We start from the raw sequence: 23484 nt of genomic DNA on the forward strand, positions 1-23484 counted from the left end.
AAAAGATCTATTGATTTTTGTGTAACACTCGTTGAAATTAGAGTATATTTTTTCATCAATCATGGAATGAAATTTATCGAATTATTATAAATGATATAGACAAGGCCTTCCAAGCTACGGAATCCGTCAAAACGTTCAATCCCCTAAGAATGTAACAGAAGTTACAATGTAAAAGTATGAGGACACATGGATAATATAGAACTATAGGTTGAAGAGCAAGAAAAGAGAGGGAGGGAGGGAGGGGGGGGGGTGGGCTCTGTTGATTGTTCACAGTGTAGGTGATGACCTCTATAGAATCTGAGTCCACTTCAATGTAGTCAAACCGATATGAGATTGCATGAAAAGGTTACTTCTGTTGAAGAATCTGAAACTTTATGAAGAAAGGAGATGAAGAGATGGGTCATATACTCATATGGCTTAGATGGAGCATTAAGTTTAACTTATACATGGCCTATTTAGAGGATTACCAACCTATTGAATGGTGAGAAGAACCAGATGATCCCCTCCATCGGAGTGATATAAGCAAGGGTATGAAACCAACCTATACCTTTGGTGCAAAAGACTTTCCTTGTAATGTTTATTATATAGCTTGTGTCAACAACCCAAAAGGAATCTCAAATTGGCTGCCAATTTCTCATCATGTAACGTCTACTAACCCAGTTGGAATCTCAAACATGTGCACTTGCATATCTCTTTGCTCTCATTGGTGGCGATTCTTCTGAAAACTCCAAATCCACCCAAAATTTAAGCTATTCTTTTGGAGAATTGCTCATAATGGACTATTTACAAAAGATATTGTGGGTAAATGGATTCAGATAGATCAATATTGTGGTTTGTATCACAACCAAAATGAGTCTTTATGGCATATCTTTATCTCCTCTGAATTCACCAAAAGAATATGGGCGGCTAGCCCTTTGGGATTAAGAACTGAATTCCTATGTGTATCTCCTTTCCAATCCCTTATAATGCAGTTGTTTAATTCTATGAATGTTCATGGTGAAGATTTAAACAATTTTTTTAGCACTTTTATCATCACTTGTTACTTTCTATGGTCTCTTCGGAATTGAATTATCTTCACCAAGGTAAAGCCGAATCCTTTTTTTGTTTAAAACAAGTTCATGAGTGGACCTCTCATTTGGGAAAGGTAACACCTGATCCTATACATTTTAATCATAATAAGAACCTTCATAACTGGGTAATTCCGAGCATTATGCCAACATTACTGATATGTTTGGCAATCATTGACCCTAGAAAAAATACTGTTGGATGGACTACTTGCATTATAAACGAAGGAAAGTGTGTCTCATTATATGCTAATTATATGATCATAGGACAAGCTTTGGAGGTCAATGCTCGAGGTATACTCTATAGGATGAAGCAGACATTAGATAGAAGATGGATGATAAAAGAGATTTGGAATGATTCTAAGGAGATAGAAGATCTTTTTTTTTTGAGGGAAGCACTAAATTGTGGCCCTGGAGCTCATTATGACTGTTGCTTGATGTCCATAATGTTTTGTTTAAAACAATTTTTGTTTCAGTCCCAACAACGATCTAGTCATCAATGCACAACTCAGCCAAAAGGGCTATGAACAATAGACTCTACATTAATACTGTTAACCCAGACATTAATGTTCTATCTTATCTTCCTTAATTAATGAAGTTTTTTATTTTCATAAAAAAAAAGAGAAAAAAATGAAAAGAAAAAAAAAAGAAAAAAATGAAAAGAAAAAAAAAAAAGAAAAAAAAAGAAAAAAAAAACCCAAAAGGACGGCAACGGATTGGTTGGACCCTTGAAGATAGATTGTTCTCTCTATGTCTATTTAGTACTCGTAACATTCTTTTCATTTTCTGTTGTTTTATCTTATAAGTTTCTTTAACTCGTAGTTAGAAAAGTGGATATCAATATATATATATATATATATATATTTTTTTTTAAGTGAATTAACATTATGTAGTGAGCTGCTATTGTTTTACATGTTTTGCAAGTACACATATAAAATGATTGGATTTATATTCATTGGAAAAAGAAAATCTAAGATTAAAATGATAAAAAAGTAAAATTACAAATTATTTGACACATTTACAAAGGTCAATAAGATTTTTTTTTTTAATTTTTATTTTTAATCTAGGTAAGAAACCGAAATAAGCCCAAAACTCATAATTTTTTTTTTCTTTTTGCATAATTTTGTATTGGATCAAAATCGAAATCAACATGATTTAAACCGATACAAGAAACCAGAACTAAATCAAATCAAAATCGGAACCAAATCGAATCTAAAATTAAACCAAAACTAAAATTTCCTTATTAATTTGGTTTTATCTTTCTCATTCTAAAACCAATTCAATTCGGATCGAAATCAAGTCAAATCGATCGATTGACACCCCAATATGAAGCAACCACCATAGTCTTACTCCCTCCTCCGTTAGAGAAGAGATAATAAAGAAATCATTCGTCCCAACTTTATTTGACACTTAACTAGTCTGACTCACCAAGTTTTGAAAAGGACGGATTGAGTAAAAAAATCCTTGATTTTTCAACTATGTATAATATGAATATATTAAAAAAAAAGACAATAAAAATATAAAAAAATCATTTAAAATATAATTTGCATGAAAATTTACAACGAAGAAACACGATTTTACCGAATACGTGGGTCCACCTTACCAAAAAGGAAAATGTGGGGAAGGGTTTATATCTGTCGTTATTTTCGAATTAAATTGCAAGCTGTTGTTGTGACTTGGGACATCAACATTTACCGAACTTGTTAACAAAATTCTGGTTGGGGCTTTTTTATTTTTCTGATCCTTAGCAGACAGTACAAAAGCACTCAAACTTTGATGGAATTATATACATAATGCGGGTCCATGTCAATACAGGGCCAGGGGTAAGTGGTATGGCTTTAACCAAGACGTGGCCTTCAATCTTCACACGTCACTATTTACTCCACTCACAAATTCACGACATACTGTCATTTTCATGAAGTCAAACGGGCCCACTAAGACTCATAAACCCAATTATTAGCTGACAGCTGGATAAGAACAAAGAACCTTCTGCCTTAATTAATTAAAGAAAATAAATTTAGATTTAAGTGGTCTGAGTTACGTAGGATTAACGTTGCTTTACTGGCTAAATAGTCGTCCCCAAAGAGTCGACATAGTTGACAAAGATTTACCAGTTTCAACATTCCACACTGCTAGTGCAAGCAGACCCCTCTTTAGTAGCCTCTCCCTAGCAGAAAGCAGTGAAGCACTAAGAGGGAGAGGGAGAGAGAGAGAGAGAGAGAATGACACCGGCGGAGCCACCGTTTTACGGATGGGGCCCATCTCCTGCGATAATCAATCAGACACCGGCGAAGCTTCCCGTTAATTTCAGCCCGCCACTAATTGCCATGGTGGTCGTGGTCGCCACCGCGTTCCTTGTGATCACTTACTTTCGACTCATCTACCGCCACCTCCTCCGTCCTATTCTCAGCCTTATAAAGCGGTGGCGCCGGCGGTGGAGACGTTGGCGCCACCGCCGCTCCTACGATCCATCCAACGGCGACATCGAATCAATCCAATCGAACGCCGTATTCGACTCCACTGCTACCGCCACCGCCGCCTATCACTTTCTCTCCCCACCTTACGGCCTCGATGAGATGGTCATCAAAACAATCCCTCTCTCCGTCTACACAACCACCAAAGGCAGCAACGGAAGTAAGAAATGGTCTTACGACGCCGCCCGTGATTGCGCCGTTTGTTTACTCGAGTTCGAAGACAACGATTACGTCCGTACTCTCCCTGTCTGTGCCCACGCCTTTCACGTTGATTGCATCGACATGTGGCTCAGGTCCCATGCCAACTGTCCTCTCTGCCGCGCCGGCATATTCCGACCGGAATCTCCATTTGTTCCAATGATGGCCGGCCGGATACGACCAAGCCTTGACGAACGGGTCTTGGAGAACCTATTCCTCGAGCCGGTAATCGGACGGGCACCCGAATCCGAAATCGGCCCCGCCGTTGAAGAATCATCAGCATCAGTAGTCTCACCCAGACGAAACGAGAGCGAAGATAGGTATAGCTATAACTATCACGGCGGTCGTGATATTTTGTTAAAGCGATCGTACTCGTTCGGGTTCGAGCGTAACTTCGCCACCGATCGTCTGGTATTGGAGCCAACCACGGCTTCGCCGTGGAGGTATCGCCGAGCGAGCTTCTGGAGCAAGAGACCATCTCCGTTCAGCTCGTTGGGAAAATCTAGAGTTTTCTCGTTCCGGCAATACAGGGGCATGAAGTCTCCGTTCTTCAGACGGAGATCGGGGTTCTTTCCGTTGTCGGAATCGAGCTTAAGATTCTCGGGCGGCGGCGGAGTTAACGGCGGAGGGTCATCGAGGCGGAGCAAATCGACGTCGAGTCCGATGTTCATGAGGACATCGGTTGGGGTTGGGTTCTCGTCGAGCAGGTTAAGGTGTGGAGATCCAGAGGCGCTGTTGTCGCCGGAGAGATTTAACAGACGGTAAACAGATTGCCACGTGGATATATTCGGCGGGGAATCGACGGTCGGGAGATTGGGAATGGTACGGTAGGGAAGAGTTGGATTTGGGGTAGGGGGTGGTGGAGGGAAGTTGATAAATACAGTGGGGGGAGAGTTGAATTGAATGGGGCCGTATATTTAATGAGGGTCGCATGCAGGAATTAATGGTGATCGGCTCTGTTGTTGGTGACTGGTCTCTGGGTTTAATGAGGGGGCATTTAATGAGAATTGACGAGAGAGTGGAAGGGGATGAAGATAATTGGACTTCTGGGCAAGTGGGGAATCTCTAGTTCTCTCTCTTGACTGAGGAGGACGAGGAGTACAAGTATCGAAGCAGGTCGGTGGGTAAACTCATAAATGCGATCCAGGCGGTGGTGTTGCTGTTTTGAAAGGAACTAGAAATTGGGCAAAACGTGGACGTGGACATGAATATATTATAAGGAAAAATAAAGAAAAAATTTCATTTGTTTGATGGAGTGACTCGCGGATTATAGTAAAGGGCTCGTGACTCAGCAACTCAGTGACTCAACGACTCGCTAAGGTAAATTTCTTACATTTGGGTCAGTGGTTCTTTAATTTATTTTTTGGGTAGAAGAATCTTGCTGGTTTAACGCAGGCAACAAAGCATGCAGAGTTATTTATAATTCGTTAGGAAAGTTAGGGAAAATAATAATAAAATTTGATTTATCAAATTATTTATTTGATATTTTGTTTAATCAATAACTCCTTTTTTTTATGTAAATTTATATGTTTTTATCCAAACATTGCTATAAAAATATCGTAAGACTTTGTTAATAATCCGAACAAAGGTGTGGGGGAAAGATTATAGTAAGTTGAACGGGAAGAAAAGATAACTATAACACTATAATCAAAGGGACAAAGTTTTTTTGAGTCATGCTGTGAATTTGCCATGTGGATCAGATAGAGAAGGCTCCTCAAGCGGCCTGGCTGTTCCGTGGTGAATAATAGATTCTACGAGGAAACTCGGTCCTAAACAAGATGTAGTTCCTCGGTAGTTCTTGATTTTTTTTGGTACTTTTATTTTATAACTTGAAAAACTCAGATTGCATTAAAATTTGAGAAGTGAACACAGGACCTTCGGGTCCATCTATATATAAAACTTAAGCTCCACCTAAACTGCAAGCATGCGGCCCCTATTGTAACAGCAATGCATGTCACTGGTTATGCTACTAATTATTAGGTGGAAGAAACCATTTTACTGGTAATTCTAGTGTATGATATCACAAGGATAAGACTGGTTTGGCTTATGCTTTGAGTTTTTGTTGTTTATTTCTGTTGCAGGTGGAGAATTTGAAAATGTTAATTGATCTATAGAATGAGGGATAATCAAGAAAATCTGAATACAAGAAGAATCATGTATTTTCAGATGCCAAGATGATTACATAGAGCATTGAAGGTAAAAAAGTGAATCTGTGATAGTGAAGGGAATGTGCTTTTTACTTGCAATATGAGAATATAAAAATGGGAGATGGCTTTTATCAGCCCTTCTTATTTGTTATGTGGTAGTTTAATTGAACGCAAATTTGGTGGATGTATTATCTACATCATTATCCATTCCTAGACTACATTCCATTGTGGAATTTTAAGTTTCAAAAGTCTAGCAAGTGAACTCAATTGGAGGATGAAATCCATGGAGAAAAATGGTTGATGTGCACATCTATTTTTGCCATGTTAAATGAGTGATGTGACGGGTTTAATTCTCATTGTTAGGTATTTAGGAAGTGGTTTGAATTGGTCACATGTTGAATTTTGTGAATTCAATCATGTACCCTCCTATCCAATGACACTCCCTCCTTTGTATCTTTTTAGAATTCTCTTGTAGTCTTTTGCATCTTTTCGTAGTCTTAGATCTTTTAGGTCCTCCCATACCAGTGTATCCAATGGGTATTTCTCATTTATAAAGAGCATATTTTGGACATTTTAAAACAGATTCTAAGTGTTCTATTCTCTCCCATACTCTCTCTCTCTCTCTCTCCTATCACTTACATTTTGGGAGTTTTTATGAGTTGCATTCCTTTGGTTGATTGAGCACAACCTAAATGTGTTCGAACATAACCCAACAAGTGAGTGCAACAATTACTGGAAGACTTAAAGGGTTCTTTTATCTTGGACATCAATTTGCACGAATATGTATTGCACCATAGGAAGCGACTACATTCTTAAGGAGAGTGAGCAGTGGTACTACTTAGTCCCATCAACTCTTCATGATTAAAAGCTCTTATACAGACTATAGTATGTAGTTGCATACTTGCATTGTTTAAAGCGATAAGCTCTTGGGATAAGTTCCATATTTTGACTAATTTGTTATTATTTTCAAAATATGGATCTTTTTTTTTTTTAAATTCTTTGTAGTGTCAATGTATATTGATTTCTCTCAAATCTCGAACTTAAATTTGCTTTCTTAAGAATGCTCTTCAGTATGTATCTCCCACCCATGCAAAAATTCTTTGCAATCAAGCTCATGGAAGCATAAGGCCGAGTAAGAGTTTTACCAATTGATCCCCAATTTTAAGAGAAAGGATCCTTGTCCGCTTGTGTGGATCTATGTTGATGCGTGAAAAGATCATATTACGCCTATCATAATGCCTTTATTAGATTTTTCATTGAGATACATACTGATGTAATGAATACACAAGCGAGCATAATTCTCTTGCTCCCAATTTTATTACGACAAATACAGTAACTAAAAAAGGCTGTTCAAAAATATATGCCATATGTCAAGTAGGCCAAACTCGTTTAATTTTGACCGTCCATTGATTTTAATGGTCGCTATTAAGCATCATTTGGACCACATCACTTTTTGGGGACATGACTTTTCAAATTAGAGTGGTGGCATGGGATCCACTGTGCTTTTAAGCCTTGCCGACTTGACACTTGGCAGGCTCTCGGTCACGTGCAAAAATAAAACTCACGTGATTAAATCAAATAAAACTAAACTCATGAGAGAAAAGCGAAAACAAGTGTCGATCCAAGATGGAAGAATAAAATGTGCCGAAACTGAATTACCATGACTATCCTAGACTGTAACCTCCCAGAATACTCGAAACAATTTTCCGAATTTCTAGATTTGCTTGCCATGATCTGAGGGAGGTAAGTTCTCCATCTTAGAACGTTTACGCGAATCTGTTCCACGTACCCTGAACCCATTTCCTTCTTTCCTTTTCAATGGATGGTAAATAAGAAGAAAAAGGATATAAAGTTGAAGGCATCGAAGTAAAAGTGAATTCGCAAAAAATTCTGAACCTGGTTTTGATCTGATCCTTCTTCCTTCACAGCTATAGCCGACAGGTTTCGAAGAAGGGATATCAAAATTTCTTCTTTAATTACTGGGATTCATGAGCAGTTTGGTATGGCAGAAATTGAAGGAGTGAACGACCAAGATGAGACTTTGCAAGGGAAATGATAATCTGAGCCGCAGATCACATCCGCCATGGATGAAATTAAAGTTCTTCCAGGGTCCTTGGGAACCAGAAGCAGCTTGTCTTTGAGATTGGGGCAGACCGTCTTTTCCTCCGCTTCTCTTCTCTTTATGTCTTTGGGAGTTGAGTTCTACGGCTACACTGCTTTCTGGTACTCTCTCTCTGATTTCCTGGTCTTTTCCCTTTCCTTTTTGGTTTTCTCTGCAAATTTTTGGGCATTCTTATATGTGTTCTTAAGGGGTTATCTCAATCCCCTGTCTTTCTCGCTTAGCTGATATTCTTGTAATCTTGTAATTACTTTCTATCTCATGCTGTGGGATATTGGGATATTTAGAGTTTGCCCTCATAAAGGAAGGTGATTGTGTTTATTTGCATCTTCAAAAACCCAGAACTTGTTAATCTGCTCTCTTCCATGCAACACGGAACTATGAAATTTTTTATTAAGTTTATTTAATCCTAATTACATGATCCAGTCCCAGTTAATTGCTTATCTGGTTGATTCATTGGGACCCATTGGTCTGATGATGATAGTCTTCTTCATTTTTTATTAATTTATTTGTTTTCAAATCTAATTAGTGTTTAGCCGGGGAAGGAGAATATAGGTTTGCAACCCAGGAAGGTCTGTAGTGGAAGCTTGGATTTTTTAACAAAATGGTCAGGGTTTGCTCCTTGCACAAAGACCCTCTGAGGAATTCAGACTATTCAGTTCTATAAAATGCTGATCAGAAACTTGTGGATTTGGTTCATTGTTTAGTGTATCCTCTTTATTATTTCTGGTCACAGTGTCTTAAGTTTTCATTGATAAGGGAAGACAAGATCGATCAATGGGCCCTGGCACAAATTCAGATAAAGAGAAACAGTGGCTGAGCTAACTGAATATGGTTTTTTCGCCTACTGGGTAGTGGGTCTGCAGAACTTTGTAGATAATTATTTGGGGATTGATTAAAACCAAGTGATTCAACTTCTGAACTTCATTCCACTTGGGCTACTCTTTATGAATTCAACTATATTTACAGTCATGTTTGTAGCTAAAGGGTGTGAACTGTACAAGTTACCAATAACATTCAATAAATAAGGGAAGGGCTCCGGTGTGTATAGAGGGGACCATTGTTTAAAGAAGTAACCATAGAAACAATGGAATCCACTTTATTTATCTTAATCAATTTACATGCATTTATTTTATTTCTTATTTTTTTTTTGTACCGAGCATCGATAAAATTTCGTAATTTGTGGAGAGATGTTTGAAAAAAATCATGGTTGGGTAGGTCATAGGAGAGAGAGACCTCCCCTTCCCTCCCATGAATAGCTGCATAAGGATCTTCATCATTCAAGCTTGTTCAAGCTTTTTTAGATTTGGCCTCAAGTTTTGGAGTAGACAGCCGGCTTCTACTTCTAGTGTAAGTAAGAGCACTTTTGACTTGACTTGATCATGTTGTATTTTGTGGGGGAGGGGGGGGGGGGGGGGAGTTGGAGTTCTTTGTGTTTCAGAATTTCATTAGAGAGACTTGTGATTGGACTTCATCAAAGTTCTTGTTTTTGTCTGAAAATTTGTATTTCACATTTAATTAGTTCTCTGTGTCTCTGTTCCCCCAACACCCCATTTCCGACCTCCTTTCTTATTTTTTTGCAAGTATGCTTTCCTGTTTTGTAGAGAGAGACTTGTGATTGGACTTCATCAAAGTTATTGTTTTTGTTTGAAAATTTGTATTTCACATTTCATTAGTTCTCTGTCTCTGTTCCCCCAACACCCCATTTCTCACCTCTTTTCTTATTGTATCTGCAAGTATGTTTTCCTGTTTTGTAATAAACTAGTGTTTTATTTTTTATTTTATTTTATTTTATTTTTTATTTTTTATGATTTGTCCAATTTTGAACTTTGCAGCTTCTTGGTGACAACCATGGGTCTAGTGATTCCATGGAGTTTCACATTGGCATTGGTGGATGGGTACTTAGTCCTTGTTGGATGTCCTCTTCGTCACTCAGGAATACTACTGATCATTGTCATAGGAGATTGGGTAATAATTCTTCTTTTGATTTCCTTTGCTTTCATTTTAGGACCCAAGTGTTGCTTTCCACCATTCCTTCTGAATAAAATGCAAAACTCCTTCAACAGGTCTTGTCGATTCTCTCACTTGCAGCAGCTTGTGCATCAGCAGGTGTCATAAATTTCATGCTCACCATTGATGGGCTTCACTGTGTTCCGAAGTTCTGCTGCAGATATGAGCTATCTACAGCGATGGCCTTCTTCTCTTGGTTTCTCTCAGCAGCTTCATCTCTTTTCAACCTTTGGCTACTCCCTTCTTTGTGATAACTGATTACTTCCTTGTGGTGGTCACCATTTGATTAATTTGGTAAAAAAGCCAACTTAGTGTTTGATTTAATGTTCAAGTGAACAGTCAAGGAAGGCTAGCTGAAGCATGTATCCCATCAAGTTGTTGGGAACTTCTGAATAACCGAATATACATAGAATTCAATAGATAGAATCAGTGCCAACTCTCATGAATGTGAAATATATGTCCATTAAAAAAGGTGAAATGTGGTAATTTTCAAACATATTTTAAACAAAATGAAGTGGATCATATTGGAAGGTGGTGGATTCTTGAAGAAAGGCCTAATGTGGTGTATTGGTGATGGGCAATATGTAGACTTCTGGACTGAGGCATTGTTTGAACTTTGAAGGTCTTCTAGGAGGGTTAAGATTTTCTATTATACTGCTATTACAGACCTTAATGTTCCAGTTTTGAATCCTGAGACAAGAAGGATGAATTTCACGTAACATTTTAAAGCACTCCCACGGGCAACCTATTGCCACATTTTCTGGGATCAAAGCCCCCAGCACCGAGGAAGATTTCTCAGGAAAGTGACAGCCCCCTTGGTTGAGAGGGAAGCAGATTTAGTAGTAACACAACACAAACGATCAGCCCCATTGACTCTTGAAATCTTCAAGGATAGCAGACAAAATAAAATGCGAGACAAACGTGTGACAGAGATGGAATGTTCCACTGCCCATTCCAAATAAAATCATGGGAGAAAGAATGTTACTCGATAATGTTGTGTACACCCAGACAAGGGGAAGTGGAGCAGGGGCATAATGATCTTTTCACAGTTTGATTTTACTTCCTATGTGTCTAAGCGTATACAATACTATCGGGTAGCTTTTCTTTTTTCCTAACATCATTTACAGTCTTTAGAAAAGGGCGAATGCAAAACCTTTCTATGTCATGTATTTATGGATCTTTCCAAAACATGGTTGATACCCCGTCTCCAATTCTTTTATAAGCCATTTGGTGAAGGATAGGTATCACACCCACTATGCTATTCCATGACCAAAACCTTCTTTTTCCTAAATTCCATCGTCCAACAAGGATTCATTATGAAATACTTGGCCCTCAAACCTGAATACCACAAACCCATCCTTTTCAACTGGAAGCCTCCATGCGAGCTTATCAAATAGTTTTGACACCTGTTTGAATATATGAAACGAATGCACATTCCATCAGCCAATGCAGACCCACGAAATGGAATCATCTCCTTGGAAATCAATTGACACCTGGTCGGCACCATCAGACTGCACAGCCCCAAATGTATACTTTTGACCTCCGGTATCTCCATCTCACATTGGCTTTGGGCCTTTCCTGCACAGCTTAGGTGCTTAGGTGGAGTTCGAAGGTCTCCTTCGGGAGGGAGTAAATTTCGTTGGAAAGCTACCACATGCATTAGAAACTTGAACATGAGTTCACTGGTGCAGAACTTACAAAATGTCATCACCATTCCTGTTGCCCTACACCATCAATGTCAATATCACCGTCGATATTAACATCTAGGGGTGTCAAAAGGTACGGTTTTGATTATTCGGTCGGTTCTAATTCGATTCATATTTTGATAAGGTGAAATCAAAACCGCATCGGATAGGAATAAGGTGAAATCAGAATCGTTTTCATCCGATTTCAGTTTTAGCAGTTTTTAATCAGTTTTTGTTATTTGGTTTACAACCAATTTACATGGGGTTAATAGTATCGTTTTAGAAATTGGTTTGCATCCTAACTAATGTGAATCTTACATATATTAAATTTCCTAAAGAGTTAATACAATATACATTTATTTTACTAAGGACAATATGCTTTCTATGTAAAAGACTACACATATTATAACTAATTCACTATGATCCTAGAAATTAAAAAATCAAGTAAGTGTGATTATGTGAAAGTGAAGTTCCTTTCTCGGTTAGTACTTTGCTTTTTTTTTTTTTTTGTAGAGACCCATCAAAATTCAAAACACTTTAAGTCTTTAATACTAGGTGCCGGTTAACCATCGGTTATTCAGTTCAATTCGGTTCCAAACCGAAATTATGGCCTATAAAACCCAAACCAGATTAATTTACTATGCTACGGTTCAGTTCGGTTATAAATGATCTATTTCGGTTCCAATAAACGGTTTCGGTTATATATTGACACCTTTATTAACATCGAGTTGCAAAGACAAGCAAGGAGGATTAAGTTACAGAGATCGTTGAGGGTAGGTTCAAGCAAGATTTGAGAACGGTTTTTTTTTTTGGTAGCAAATAGAACTACACTACTGCAAAAATGATGAGTTCATGCAATCTAAGTTCACATTCAGAAATCTCGAAAGCTTATTTGTGATAGAAAGTGTTGCCAAGTTCATGGTTTAAAGTATTTTCGATATCGATACGATACCCTCCGATACGTATCTTATATTTAGCCGATCGAGATGATACACACCGATATGATACATGAAATTTTTAAAATCCTTTCATATCGATATATATCCTACGATACATACCGATATGCATCAATACACCACTGATACACATTGATACGATACGACATGATATGCACCGATACGACTCTGGAAAATATAAAATCAAGGTGAAATGTACGTTTCAGTATGTATCGATACGTATCGGTATGTATCGATCGGTACTTATCGGTGAGTATCAGTACATGCACTACGATCATATAATGACCAAGATGGATATTCAGAAAAACACAATTTTTTGAGAGGTTTTTGTTCCAAAGTTGCTGCCAATCATATTTCTCTCTAACTAAAGTGGAAATCAAGGTTGGAAACAAGGATTTTACATTTATGAGACAACTACAAACCTTGAATTCTTAGTGCGATACCCTCAATTTAGTGTTTTATGCATAATACATATTATCAATAGCTTTTTTTAACAAATTCTTTATGCAAAAGTGTTTAAAAAAATGTTTTCTATCCATTTATGTGTGCATCTTTAAATACAACACCCTCCGATATGTATCTTAATTTTGACCGACCGATATGGCAACTGATACCGATACTTTAATCCTTGGCCAAATTGCAGGCATGGAAAACCATATTCCTCCGTTGCTCCTCCGTTGCTCCGCATATAATATGTTATACAGTCATCCATAGAAAACAACGTTTTCCTCAAATCATATAAAAGTGGGAATAGTTGCCAAGGCCAGCTTCCAAACAGTTGGAGACGATGATAGCATGTCTCAGATCCAAATCTTCATTTTCAACATATGCTCGCTGTTCTCCTGTACCTTAGTCAAATAAAACAACAGCCTAACCAGCAAGGCCAGGTACCATATCAAAATCATCATCAGTGAGAACAAAGAGTGACTGTAGTGGCAAGGTGAACAGCTACACCGCAAAGCCAGAATGAGACCAGGTAATGGCAGTAATTCAGGAGTGGGAAAATAGTCACTTGGGCGTAGGTACATCACTGGACAGTATTAGAGAATCCAAAGGCTTAATGATACTCTTCTCCACAACATTTGTTGGACAAACTGAGAATTTGATTTGGGTTCCATGGTTGCTGATTAAAATATAGGTTATTTCTAACCTGCCCAAATGAGTAGGCGACTAAGGTTCCTCTCTCAGAGGATTTTTTCAGTAATGACAACAGTGGAGAGTGCCAAATATTAAGTCCTGCACAGAGCAACATACTATGGGTTCCCCTAGAAAAGTAACTGTCACCAATGGGCATGACAGAGATGACGTTTTTCTCCCCATTTTGGGGAGATTACCCATGGCAGTAAGGCACTATGACAACATTTCCATAAGAACACCATGAATTTCAGTGTCAACTTCAGTTTCCAAATCTTCCCCCATTGGAATAAAGTGGAAATATCCATTTCCTCTTTAGATGGTAAGATCCCCCCTAAATGCAGATTTGGTTGATATCCCCACTTTCAGTACATCAATCTCATATGGGAAAATAACATTCAAAAGGGGTAAATTCTAGGTTCTTTGAACAGTAATAATCTCACTGACTTTGTGGAAATCTGGAATAGGACGTAAGGGACGAGCAATATGAAACAATGACAACTGCTGAATCCAAAGATCATTCCAAATATCAATATGGTGAACCTGTTCCTACTCCCCAGAATACCCTTTGTTACAGCCATTTCTTGGAACACTCAATACTTCACCAAACCCACGAGGCATAAAAAAAGGCATACCTAGTGCACAAGGCTCCCACCAATACGGGGTCTGGGGAGGGTCATAATGCATGCAGACTTAACCCCCGCAGAAAATATAAAGGTATAAGTCCCTAGATATAACCAAGAACAGATATATCACCACATCAAAACAAAATTGTTCCACAGTATTAAATGAGAAACAGACCTTTTTACTGACGATGAAATAAAATTGTCACCACCATGGTATCGACAATTCATACCTGCAGAAAAATGCATTTAATGGAACTGAAGTGAGAAAATTACTAATATGCCACTGTTCTTATTTAACTGTTTTGATTGCATTGGGGGTTTCTTTTGACTACAAAGGTTAAGATGATCAAAAAGAGGAAACACTCTTGGATCATCAGTTCATTTTAATTGTTTATTTCAACCTACTTTGTATTCTTATTGCAGTCAATGAAATGGCAATCTGTTCCAGGAAAAAAAAAAAAGGATTTTTTCATACAAGATGGTTTGGCCAGCCTCAATCCCTCAGAAAAATAAAAATTTCCAACCAGAAAGCAATTAAAATTTTAGGAACCAGAAGGAAATTAAATTAAATTTTAGGTGCTACATTAAGGGAAACAGTAGAAAAAGGAGGGCAAGAGTAGAAAAAGGAAATTGACCCAGCTCTGTGGAGGAATTACTCAATTCGTTGTTGAATTGTAAACATCAGCTGAAGAGGTATCCATGTCATTTAGACCCAGCTCCTCATTTTGCTCCCATGACCTCTCATATTCTTCAAATGTCATCTGATGGTCATCTTTGAGGGCATCAGTGATTGGGGCAACAAAAGAATTTGCCAATGCATCATCAAGAATTAAAGTCCAAGGTTCCTCCAAGCTCAAAAGCTTGATCAACCTCACCCTGAAATCTATCCATTTGCTTTTTCTCTGATCATCAAGACTGTCTCCAAAAGTGAATCCGTGTACTCTCTCAAGGCTTTCACTAATTTTAGTAATCAAGCCTTCGATGGTTGTAACAACTCCACCTAAAGTGCCACTAGCTAGCTCTAAGTCAATTTCTGGAATTTTCACACTTGCAGTATCTGACTTTATTACATCTCGGCTTAGATCATTAACACTCTGCACACGAACTGTAATTGACTTGCCCTTCTCAGGAATTCGACCACCTGGTTTCAACTCGGAATTGCGATAACCACAAGCATCACATGAAGATGCCATGACAATAACTTCTTGAAAGTATGGGATGTTGGTGACAAACATTCGTGTCTCACATTTAACACCACAAGCTCCACAAGTTGATGGAAAAGTCATCACCTCTTCTGGAGCAGAGTACCTAAACAAGGCCGCAGCAACTTCCTCACTATTACCCTGAGCAATAGCTCGATGACCAGCAACAGCTCCAATGGATCCATGTGGCTCTCCTTTACTTTCATCATAATCACCTCTTCTTCCCTCAGTTGATGCTTCCACTGTACTCTGTGTTTCATGTTCTCCCGATTGTGATGAATCCACAAGAAATCCCAGTGCTTCCTGTTGCTCAGGAGTTCGGTCATAGAATTTAATAGTCAATGATGGATCCGAAGATGGAGCAAATGGATTCTCAATGAAGCTATTGCCAGCAGGATCATCAAGAATGAAGGTGAATCGTATATCTCCTGTTGCACACGATTTCAATTTAATCAAGAACTGGTCCAAAGCTTCAGCAGTCTCAGGAACAACTTTCTTTCGTTCTTCTTGAAGGGCATGCAGTTCATCCACAGCCCGCAATAGAATCCCTTCTATCGTTGACAACTTGCCCCGTTGAGCTTCAGGAGGAATCTCAAAATCCAGTTCTGGTATCTGGATGCTAGCAGAATCAGATTTTATCACTTGCCGGTTTAGCATTTTCTGATCACCAGATGGAACCTCCAAACGGTACAAACATCCACGAGGTTGGAGCTGACCAGCAAACTGTACTTCATTGTTTCGTTCCCCACAATGAGAGCATTCAAAGGCCATAAGCACAATCTCCCTAAAATGAGGAATGCGAGTCAATAGAAGTCTTGTCATCCCATTCTCTTCACAACGCATGCAAAGGCTCTCAATCTGATGAAGAGGCAGAGCATCATCATCCACAGAGACCGCTTCCACTGCTGATCCTACATCAACAATTGGATCTCTAGATGCCATTCTTTTATTTCTTTTATTTTCACCCTTCTTTCTTCAATGAAACCAGAGATAGGATATGGTAGTTCCAGCAAACCTAGGCTCCTTCCTCACCTGAGTTGCTTGATACTTCCTTCCAATAAGATATGAGCATAGTTAGTAAGTTCAAGTATGGAAAAAAAGGGCACATATGGCTCAAAAATTAAACAGACTAGACAACAATAATACTATTCAAAAATCCGGCACAATAAAGCGAGTACAACAATGATATGCTACATCTTTAATACGGTTGCTCTGTAAAAATCTGAGAGCACAAATACAGGCATAAATTCACCATGGAACATACATGTACAGCACTTGGTAAACAAAATAATATCACCCAGAAAATGATTTTATCAAAAGGAAGCCTCACAACGGAAATAACTACAGGTAAATTGAAGCTAAATCTGAAGTGAAAGTCATTGATCAAGTCATAACAGACCAAAAAAAGAAGCTGATCATGCTAGGCACTTCATTCTTTTTGCTAAACAAAATTGAAAGCAAAATCTGAAGTCAAAATTATTAATAAAGTCATAAAAGGATTATTTTTTACCAAAAAAAGGTCATAACAGAGTTGATTTTACGGAGAACTGTCCTAGGCCGCAATCATCAACTACAAGAAAAAAAGGCCAGAGCAGGATAGACTTTACAGAGAACTGTCCTAGACAGTAATATATCAATGACCATGTTTGAATAAAAAAAACGATGAATGGTACGGTCAAAAAAAGGGTAAAAAAACAGGGAATGGCAAACGGATGAAGATGAACAGTACGAGTATTAAACATGTAGTTTTCAAAAATATGAAACCAAAAAAAGGACAGTATACTCATGCAATTTGAGAGATTATTACCTGTATACCTACATCTAATGTTATAAACTACAACAACATAAAAAATTCATGCATATATCATCCAAAATATAGCATATCCAATGCAAATTCCAAATTAAAGATTAATACACCATAAAAAAAAAAAAAAGATTTCTGAGATCATAAAAATACCTAATTTAAGAAGCAATAAAAACATCTATTTCATTTTCCCAGTTTTTTTGGTTTAAAAAATTCCCTACAGTTTTATTTAGTACATATCCTAGTATCTTACAAATGAAAAAGAACCAGACAGACCAGGGTGATTTTTCCCTCATCTAGAGGGTTTGATATCAACAGTCACAAGGGAGTAAACATAATGAATGACAGGTAAATAAAAAACCAGGGAAAATGGTTACTGTTTTAAAAGTACAAACAGAGTATGAAGAATACAAAAACATAATCATAAATCATAATGCGAAGCCAATGCCAAACATTTGAGACCCAAAATAGTTGTAATAAAATGAATCCCAACTGATGAATCTGATATCAGAGACAATCTATGGAAGTGAATGGATGAATGTATCGGTTACAAAATACAGTGATATACATGGATATTAAATAGCGAATGAAGCAAGGGTGCTTCCTGTAAATGAATAAGGATTTAATAAGAAAAAGGAACCCACATTAAAAGTGAGAAAGGATTTTGAGATGAAGAGAGAAAACCAAGAAGAAAAAGAAAAAAAAAAAAAAAAAAATTCAGATGGCGAGAGCTATTCTGAAATCTGAATCAGATTTCTAACCTTCCGCTGCGACGCTGTCGACTGCTACTTCGAAGTTCGACCTGCTCACTGCTACTTCGAGTTCGACCTGCTACTTCACTGTGCGCCGCTTCTTCTCAAGGATGTAGGAGGGAGGACTGAGGAGTGGAGGACCGGAGGAGTGGGTATGGGGGATTGGAAACCATGCGCCGTTTCTTCTCACGAAATTCAATATGCTCTGAATCTCTGATTTCTTAGACGGACTGACCGAGAATGAGGGTTAAAGGATTGGGGAAAAAATTGGAAACCGTCCAAACGCCAAAACCCTATCGAATGGTTTTTTTTTTTTCTCTCTCCCTCTCTCTCTCATGAGTATGATAAAATCCTTATTTTACCATCAAAATATGCATACGCGTTTTAAATGTGCGTGTTTTAAATGATTTTTTTTTGCCGTTTTCATTTTTTACCGCATTATATAAAGCGCGTTTTAAATGATTACAAACGGCAACCGCGTTTAAAACGCATTTTGACCAACAGAACTTGATCAGCAAAAAATAGTCCTAACAGGATTCATTTGACTGAGAATTGTCCTAGACAACAGATCAACGGCTGTGCTTGGGCCTTCTTCCTCTCTAGAGTACACTCAAGGTAAATTCAGGGACTTTTCCAACTAGAATTCCCATTTTCCTAAAGATTTCGAGTTGATTCAGGGACAATTTGAATGGGACCCGTAAACTTATGGGTTAAACTTAAACCTGGGAGGATGGATTGAACATTCTCTGTTCGATAGCATCCCCTATGGAGAAATGCTCATGTATTTTTGCTTTCATTATTTTGGTTTCTTGAAATCTGGCTGGGTAACACAAATGCAGGATGGAACACAGGCGCAGTTCCAAGTTAGTGCCTCTGCAGAAGTATGATAATGCAGAAAATGGAGGAGATCAAGCTGGACCTGTATTTTGAAACGAGGTAGGTCATTTTTGTTTCGATTTTGAAGAATACGTTGACTACGCCACTCCAGTAGTTTCTGAAACTTTTGTGATGAGACAAACTATGATGATAGCAAAAGCTGAACAAATGCTTACAGAGAAGAGAAGAGGAAATGAATAAAAGACTTACGGAGAAGAGAAGGTAAACAGAGGCTTACAGAGAAGAGACTCGCCGGTCGCCGCTGCAATCAACCGGGAATGGATACTCGCCACTGCTATCGATTGGGAACGGAGGAGGAGAAGGGGGCAGGGGCTAGGGTTTCAAAACCAGAGAAATTAAAAATTTCGTTTTAGAGTTTTGTTTCAACTTTCGATTCTGGGCATGGCTAAAGATATCGGAATCGGTCTCGGGATCGGACAGGATGGAAGCTGGACACTGATCCGATCTCGATTGGTCTTGATTATCTAAAGAAAAACCTGATTCTTTTACCTTATAACCTTCTTTTTTTTCTGATAAAAAGACTTTATTAATACCTAGGGAACAAAGTTCCGATATAGTCTGCAAATAAAGGAGAAGAAAACATCGGGGGAGGATTGGAGAAGATGTAACTCGTTTGCGCAGACGTTGCCCTTGTAGCCAGTTTATCGGCAACGGCATTGCCTTCCCGAAGAATGTGATGAAAAGTGATCGAAGGAAAATAAGGGAGGAGAAGCTTGCAGTCTGCAATAATAGAGAAAATACGCCATGGACATGAAGAGTGAGAACCCAAGAGGAGCTGCACCACTAAGAGATCATCTCCTTCGACAGTGACTGAATGCAAACCTTTCTCGGTGGCCCAAAAGGAGGGCATGACGAACTTCCAAGGCTTCAGCGACAATAGCATAATTCCCTCCGATTCCAATTGCGAAGCTCCCAATAACCTGAGATTCAGAGTTTCTACAAATACTGCTTACAGCTGCTAGACCAAGGTTACCACGACTGGCACCGTCAACATTAATTTTAAAAACTCCAGGAACAGGAGGGCTCCAAGCGACAAAGCGTACAGAGGGTCTCACTGAAGTAGAAAGCGAAGAAAGAAAATCCCTGGAATCATTAATAGCCAATCGAACAACTGTAGCCGGATTAAACTGTTCTTAACGGAACACCCATCCCCAAAAGGCTACCCAAAGATGCCAAACAGTGAAACAGAATAGAGATTGTTTATTTTCCTTTGATAAGTGCATGGACAGTCAAAGAAAAGGTGATTAGAGGTAAGCGGTTGAGATCGACAAAGGCTGCAGGTCGTTGGGAGTTTAAAACCTCTAGAGTTGAGGAGCTCCGGGAGAGGGAGTTTGCCATGGCAAATTTTCCAGAATAGAATTTGAATTTTAGGTGCCGTTGGAAGTTTCCAAAGGTATGGCCATGGAGAAGGGGGTTGGGGATTGGGAGGACAGATTCCCTGAATGATGAATTGGTAAGTAGAGGCCACTGTGAAACGACCGTTGGATGTAAGAGACCAAACAAGCTTGTCATCACAAGGGAAAATAGGTATGGGGATGGAAAATATGGCATATGCGAGGTCAGGGGGCCACCACTGGAAAACGAGGTCGCGCTTCCACATTCTAGAATTGGGTCAATAAGATCAGAGACCCGGGTAGGGGCAGTGGGGGGGAAGAGGGAACGGGGCTGCAGATGGGTGATGATTGGGGATCCAATAATCCGCCCATGGATGGATGGATGGAATGGCCGTTACTGATGATGTAGAGAGCAACCTGACGAAGAATATCACGAATTGAACATATAGATTTCCAACCCCAAGAAGCCGAAGATGGGCATTTGGCATTTAGGAAGGAAGTGAGGGGATAATATTTCTGCTTCACTAACAAGGACCACATGGAGGGGGTCGATTGCAAGAGATCCCAACCTTTTTTTTGCCAACAAAGCCGAATTCATTGCACTTGAGAATTTGACATTTAGACCTCCAGAACGCTTTGGTTGACAAATAGTAGACCAAGCAACCGTTTGAACCTGTTTGGCCGAACCATGAGACCAAAAGAAGTTGTGGCATGTAGCATCGAAGGACTCGTGGACTGAAGCAGGGACACGGAAGCAGGACATTGTGTATTGTGGCATAGCGGCTAGAGAAGACTGAATGAGGACCACTTTACCCGCAGGGCTTAGATATTGGGACTTCTAATGCTGTAGCTTTCGGCTTACCTGGTCAACTAAATCTGAACAGTGAGCTTTGGAAAGCTTGCCATTGATAAAAGGAATACCCAGATAATTGTGTAAAGTAGAAGTTGGGATGATCTGAAAAAATTCACTCAACTGCCTCTTGACTAATCCACGTTGGGGCTAAACTGGGCTTTGGCCTTTTGAAGATTGATTTGTTGACCAAAGAATTGACAGTAAGTATGCAAAATACTTTGTAATTCTTGCGCTTCCTGCATGGAAGCCTTTCCATATAGAATAAGATCATCTGCCAAGGCCATATGAGTGATACGCTCGCCTCCTTGACAAATCTGAACTCCCTGAATTTGTTTTTGCTACAAACCCAAAGCCAAATGAGTGGAAAGAACCTCAACACATAAGACAAAGAGATATGAGGAAAGCGGATCTCCTTGATGCAAACCCCGAGATGGTTTGAAAGAAGGCAGCGGGGAACCATTGAGAAGCACACTCAATTGGGTAGGTTCAACACAAAACATAACCCACTGAACCCATGTAGAATGAAAACCCATATTGAGGAGGGTCGGACGGAGGAATGACCATTCCAAATGATCATATGCTTTGAGCATGCCAATCTTGAGAGAAAAGTACCCAGTTCGGCCTTGTCTTGTGGATTTGATCTTATGAAGTAATTCATTGCATATAAGGACATTGTCTTGTATGTGACGACCCTTGATAAAACCATTCTGGTTGAAGGAAATGACTTGATTCAAAATTGGTCGCAATCAGTTAACAAGGATTATGGAGATGACCTTATATTCAAAATTACATAAGACTGATGGGCCTGTACTCAGATGTAGTTGTTGGCATATCCACTTTAGGAATTAATGCGATAAAAGTGGAATTGAGAGGAAGAGTGAATGTACCAGTCTGGAAGAAACTTTGAACACATGCAGTCAGATCAGAACCAACTACATCCCAAGATATTTGGAAGAACAGTCCAGGAAATTCCAAAGCAAAAGAGTACCACCAGCATTACCCACTGCAGGGACACACAGAAAACTTGAAAACGAAAAAGTCTTACAAAGGTATTGCATCCTAGAAGAAGCAAGCTTAGTTGCTGAAAGAAAACATAAACTAGGTCGATGTTTCAAAAGAAGATGACGGAGCTCCCGCCGTGTCGAGGGACGACCAAGATCTCGACAGTTAGAAGCCAGAGTTTCATGGCTTCTCTGGCGGCAGCAACCGGCCAGCCACCGAAACCTCAGAATCTAACAACATATCTGAGTCGTCAGGATCTGCATTGTGTTTTTGCTTTTTGGACACTTTGCTCTTGCAATCCGGAAATAACTGCAAAGTAAGTGGATCGGAAGGAACAAAGGTGGGAGGGCGCTTCTGCGGCAATAAATCATTCAGCCGGGGCAATGGGCGGAAGAATGTGGTGTCCTTGAATGTACCAGTCTCAGAAGGCGCAGTCATTAGAGCTTTCCCCTTGAAGATACGGGCAAAACGACGAGCTGAACTAAAGGGATGAGATCCTTCAGCCATGCTCAGTGATGGAGATGAGAGAGAAGGTGCACTGTCGTAGTTCTTTTGCTGAGAGGAAGCAAGCTCTCTAATAATGATTCGATTGGTTTGACGCGGAGTTATACGGTTGACATTCCCTAGAAACACCGGAACAAAATTTGTTTCTTCGAGGGCAAACGAAGCTTGAATCTGAGGGACCATATTGATGTTGCAATGAAAATCATGCATGACTCTGTGGGTGGTGGCAGAGGTGAGAGGTAAGTCGATTCCAAGGACATAATCCATTTGTACAATAGCTTGCATGATTTCACTTTGACGCTTTGGAGGTAAAGACGGAATGGGATGACCCTGGTTGCGATCCTTGGATGGTTTTGGAGAGTCAGAAAAATCTGTAGAATCAGTAAGGAAATAAACATCATACACTGAACAAACCTCGAAAGGAGACTGGCTCGTCGAGGCTGTGAAGCCGCTTTTGGAAGAAGAAGTGCTTCTGTAGCTGGATCCCCTTCTGCCAAAGCTTGCATGTAAGCTTGCCTCGGTCTGAATGGACAGTCTGAGCCAACATGTCCCACGCGGATGTAGTTGGGACAAATGTTAGATGGTAAACTTTCATATGAGAGCTGCACATTGATGACACTGGAAGGTCCCAGATTAACCTCGACCGTGGGTAACAGACTTTGGGTAAGAGGAATGAGCAGTCTGGCAGCCGGATTAAGGGTGGAGCTCACCGTGCCAGAAGGG

At 39.3% G+C, this 23484-nt stretch overlaps 3 protein-coding genes across 4 annotated transcripts; 2 read left to right on the forward strand and 1 right to left on the reverse strand.

The window, feature by feature from the left end:
• The first annotated feature begins 3162 nt into the window (after nucleotides 1-3162).
• Nucleotides 3163-6317, forward strand: LOC122084494 (RING-H2 finger protein ATL65-like). The gene is made up of 2 exons (XM_042652777.1): nucleotides 3163-5056; nucleotides 5818-6317. The coding sequence occupies exon 1, from the start codon at nucleotides 3287-3289 to the stop codon at nucleotides 4499-4501; it is 1215 nt and encodes a 404-aa protein (XP_042508711.1). The 5' UTR covers nucleotides 3163-3286; the 3' UTR covers nucleotides 4502-5056; nucleotides 5818-6317.
• A 1171-nt stretch (nucleotides 6318-7488) lies between these two features.
• Nucleotides 7489-10433, forward strand: LOC122084497 (CASP-like protein 5C1). The gene is made up of 3 exons (XM_042652778.1): nucleotides 7489-8106; nucleotides 9838-9970; nucleotides 10069-10433. The coding sequence occupies exons 1-3, from the start codon at nucleotides 7967-7969 to the stop codon at nucleotides 10261-10263; spliced, it is 468 nt and encodes a 155-aa protein (XP_042508712.1). The 5' UTR covers nucleotides 7489-7966; the 3' UTR covers nucleotides 10264-10433.
• Nucleotides 10434-14857: 4424 nt separating this feature from the next.
• Nucleotides 14858-18507, reverse strand: LOC122084591 (zinc finger protein ZPR1-like). 2 transcript variants are annotated; one of them, XM_042652964.1, is made up of 2 exons: nucleotides 18181-18507; nucleotides 14858-16666 (listed from the first exon to the last, which is right to left on the reverse strand). In XM_042652964.1, the coding sequence occupies exon 2, from the start codon at nucleotides 16555-16557 to the stop codon at nucleotides 15070-15072; it is 1488 nt and encodes a 495-aa protein (XP_042508898.1). In that variant the 5' UTR covers nucleotides 16558-16666; nucleotides 18181-18507; the 3' UTR covers nucleotides 14858-15069. The 2 variants fall into 2 exon arrangements, with proteins under 2 accessions (XP_042508898.1, XP_042508897.1); XM_042652963.1 differs by having other exon boundaries at nucleotides 14858-16662; nucleotides 18181-18506.
• Between the last annotated feature and the right edge of the window lie 4977 nt (nucleotides 18508-23484).

The sequence above is a fragment of the Macadamia integrifolia genome, chromosome 7 (assembly GCF_013358625.1).
Source record: "Macadamia integrifolia cultivar HAES 741 chromosome 7, SCU_Mint_v3, whole genome shotgun sequence".
Taxonomy (NCBI): Eukaryota; Viridiplantae; Streptophyta; class Magnoliopsida; order Proteales; family Proteaceae; genus Macadamia; species Macadamia integrifolia.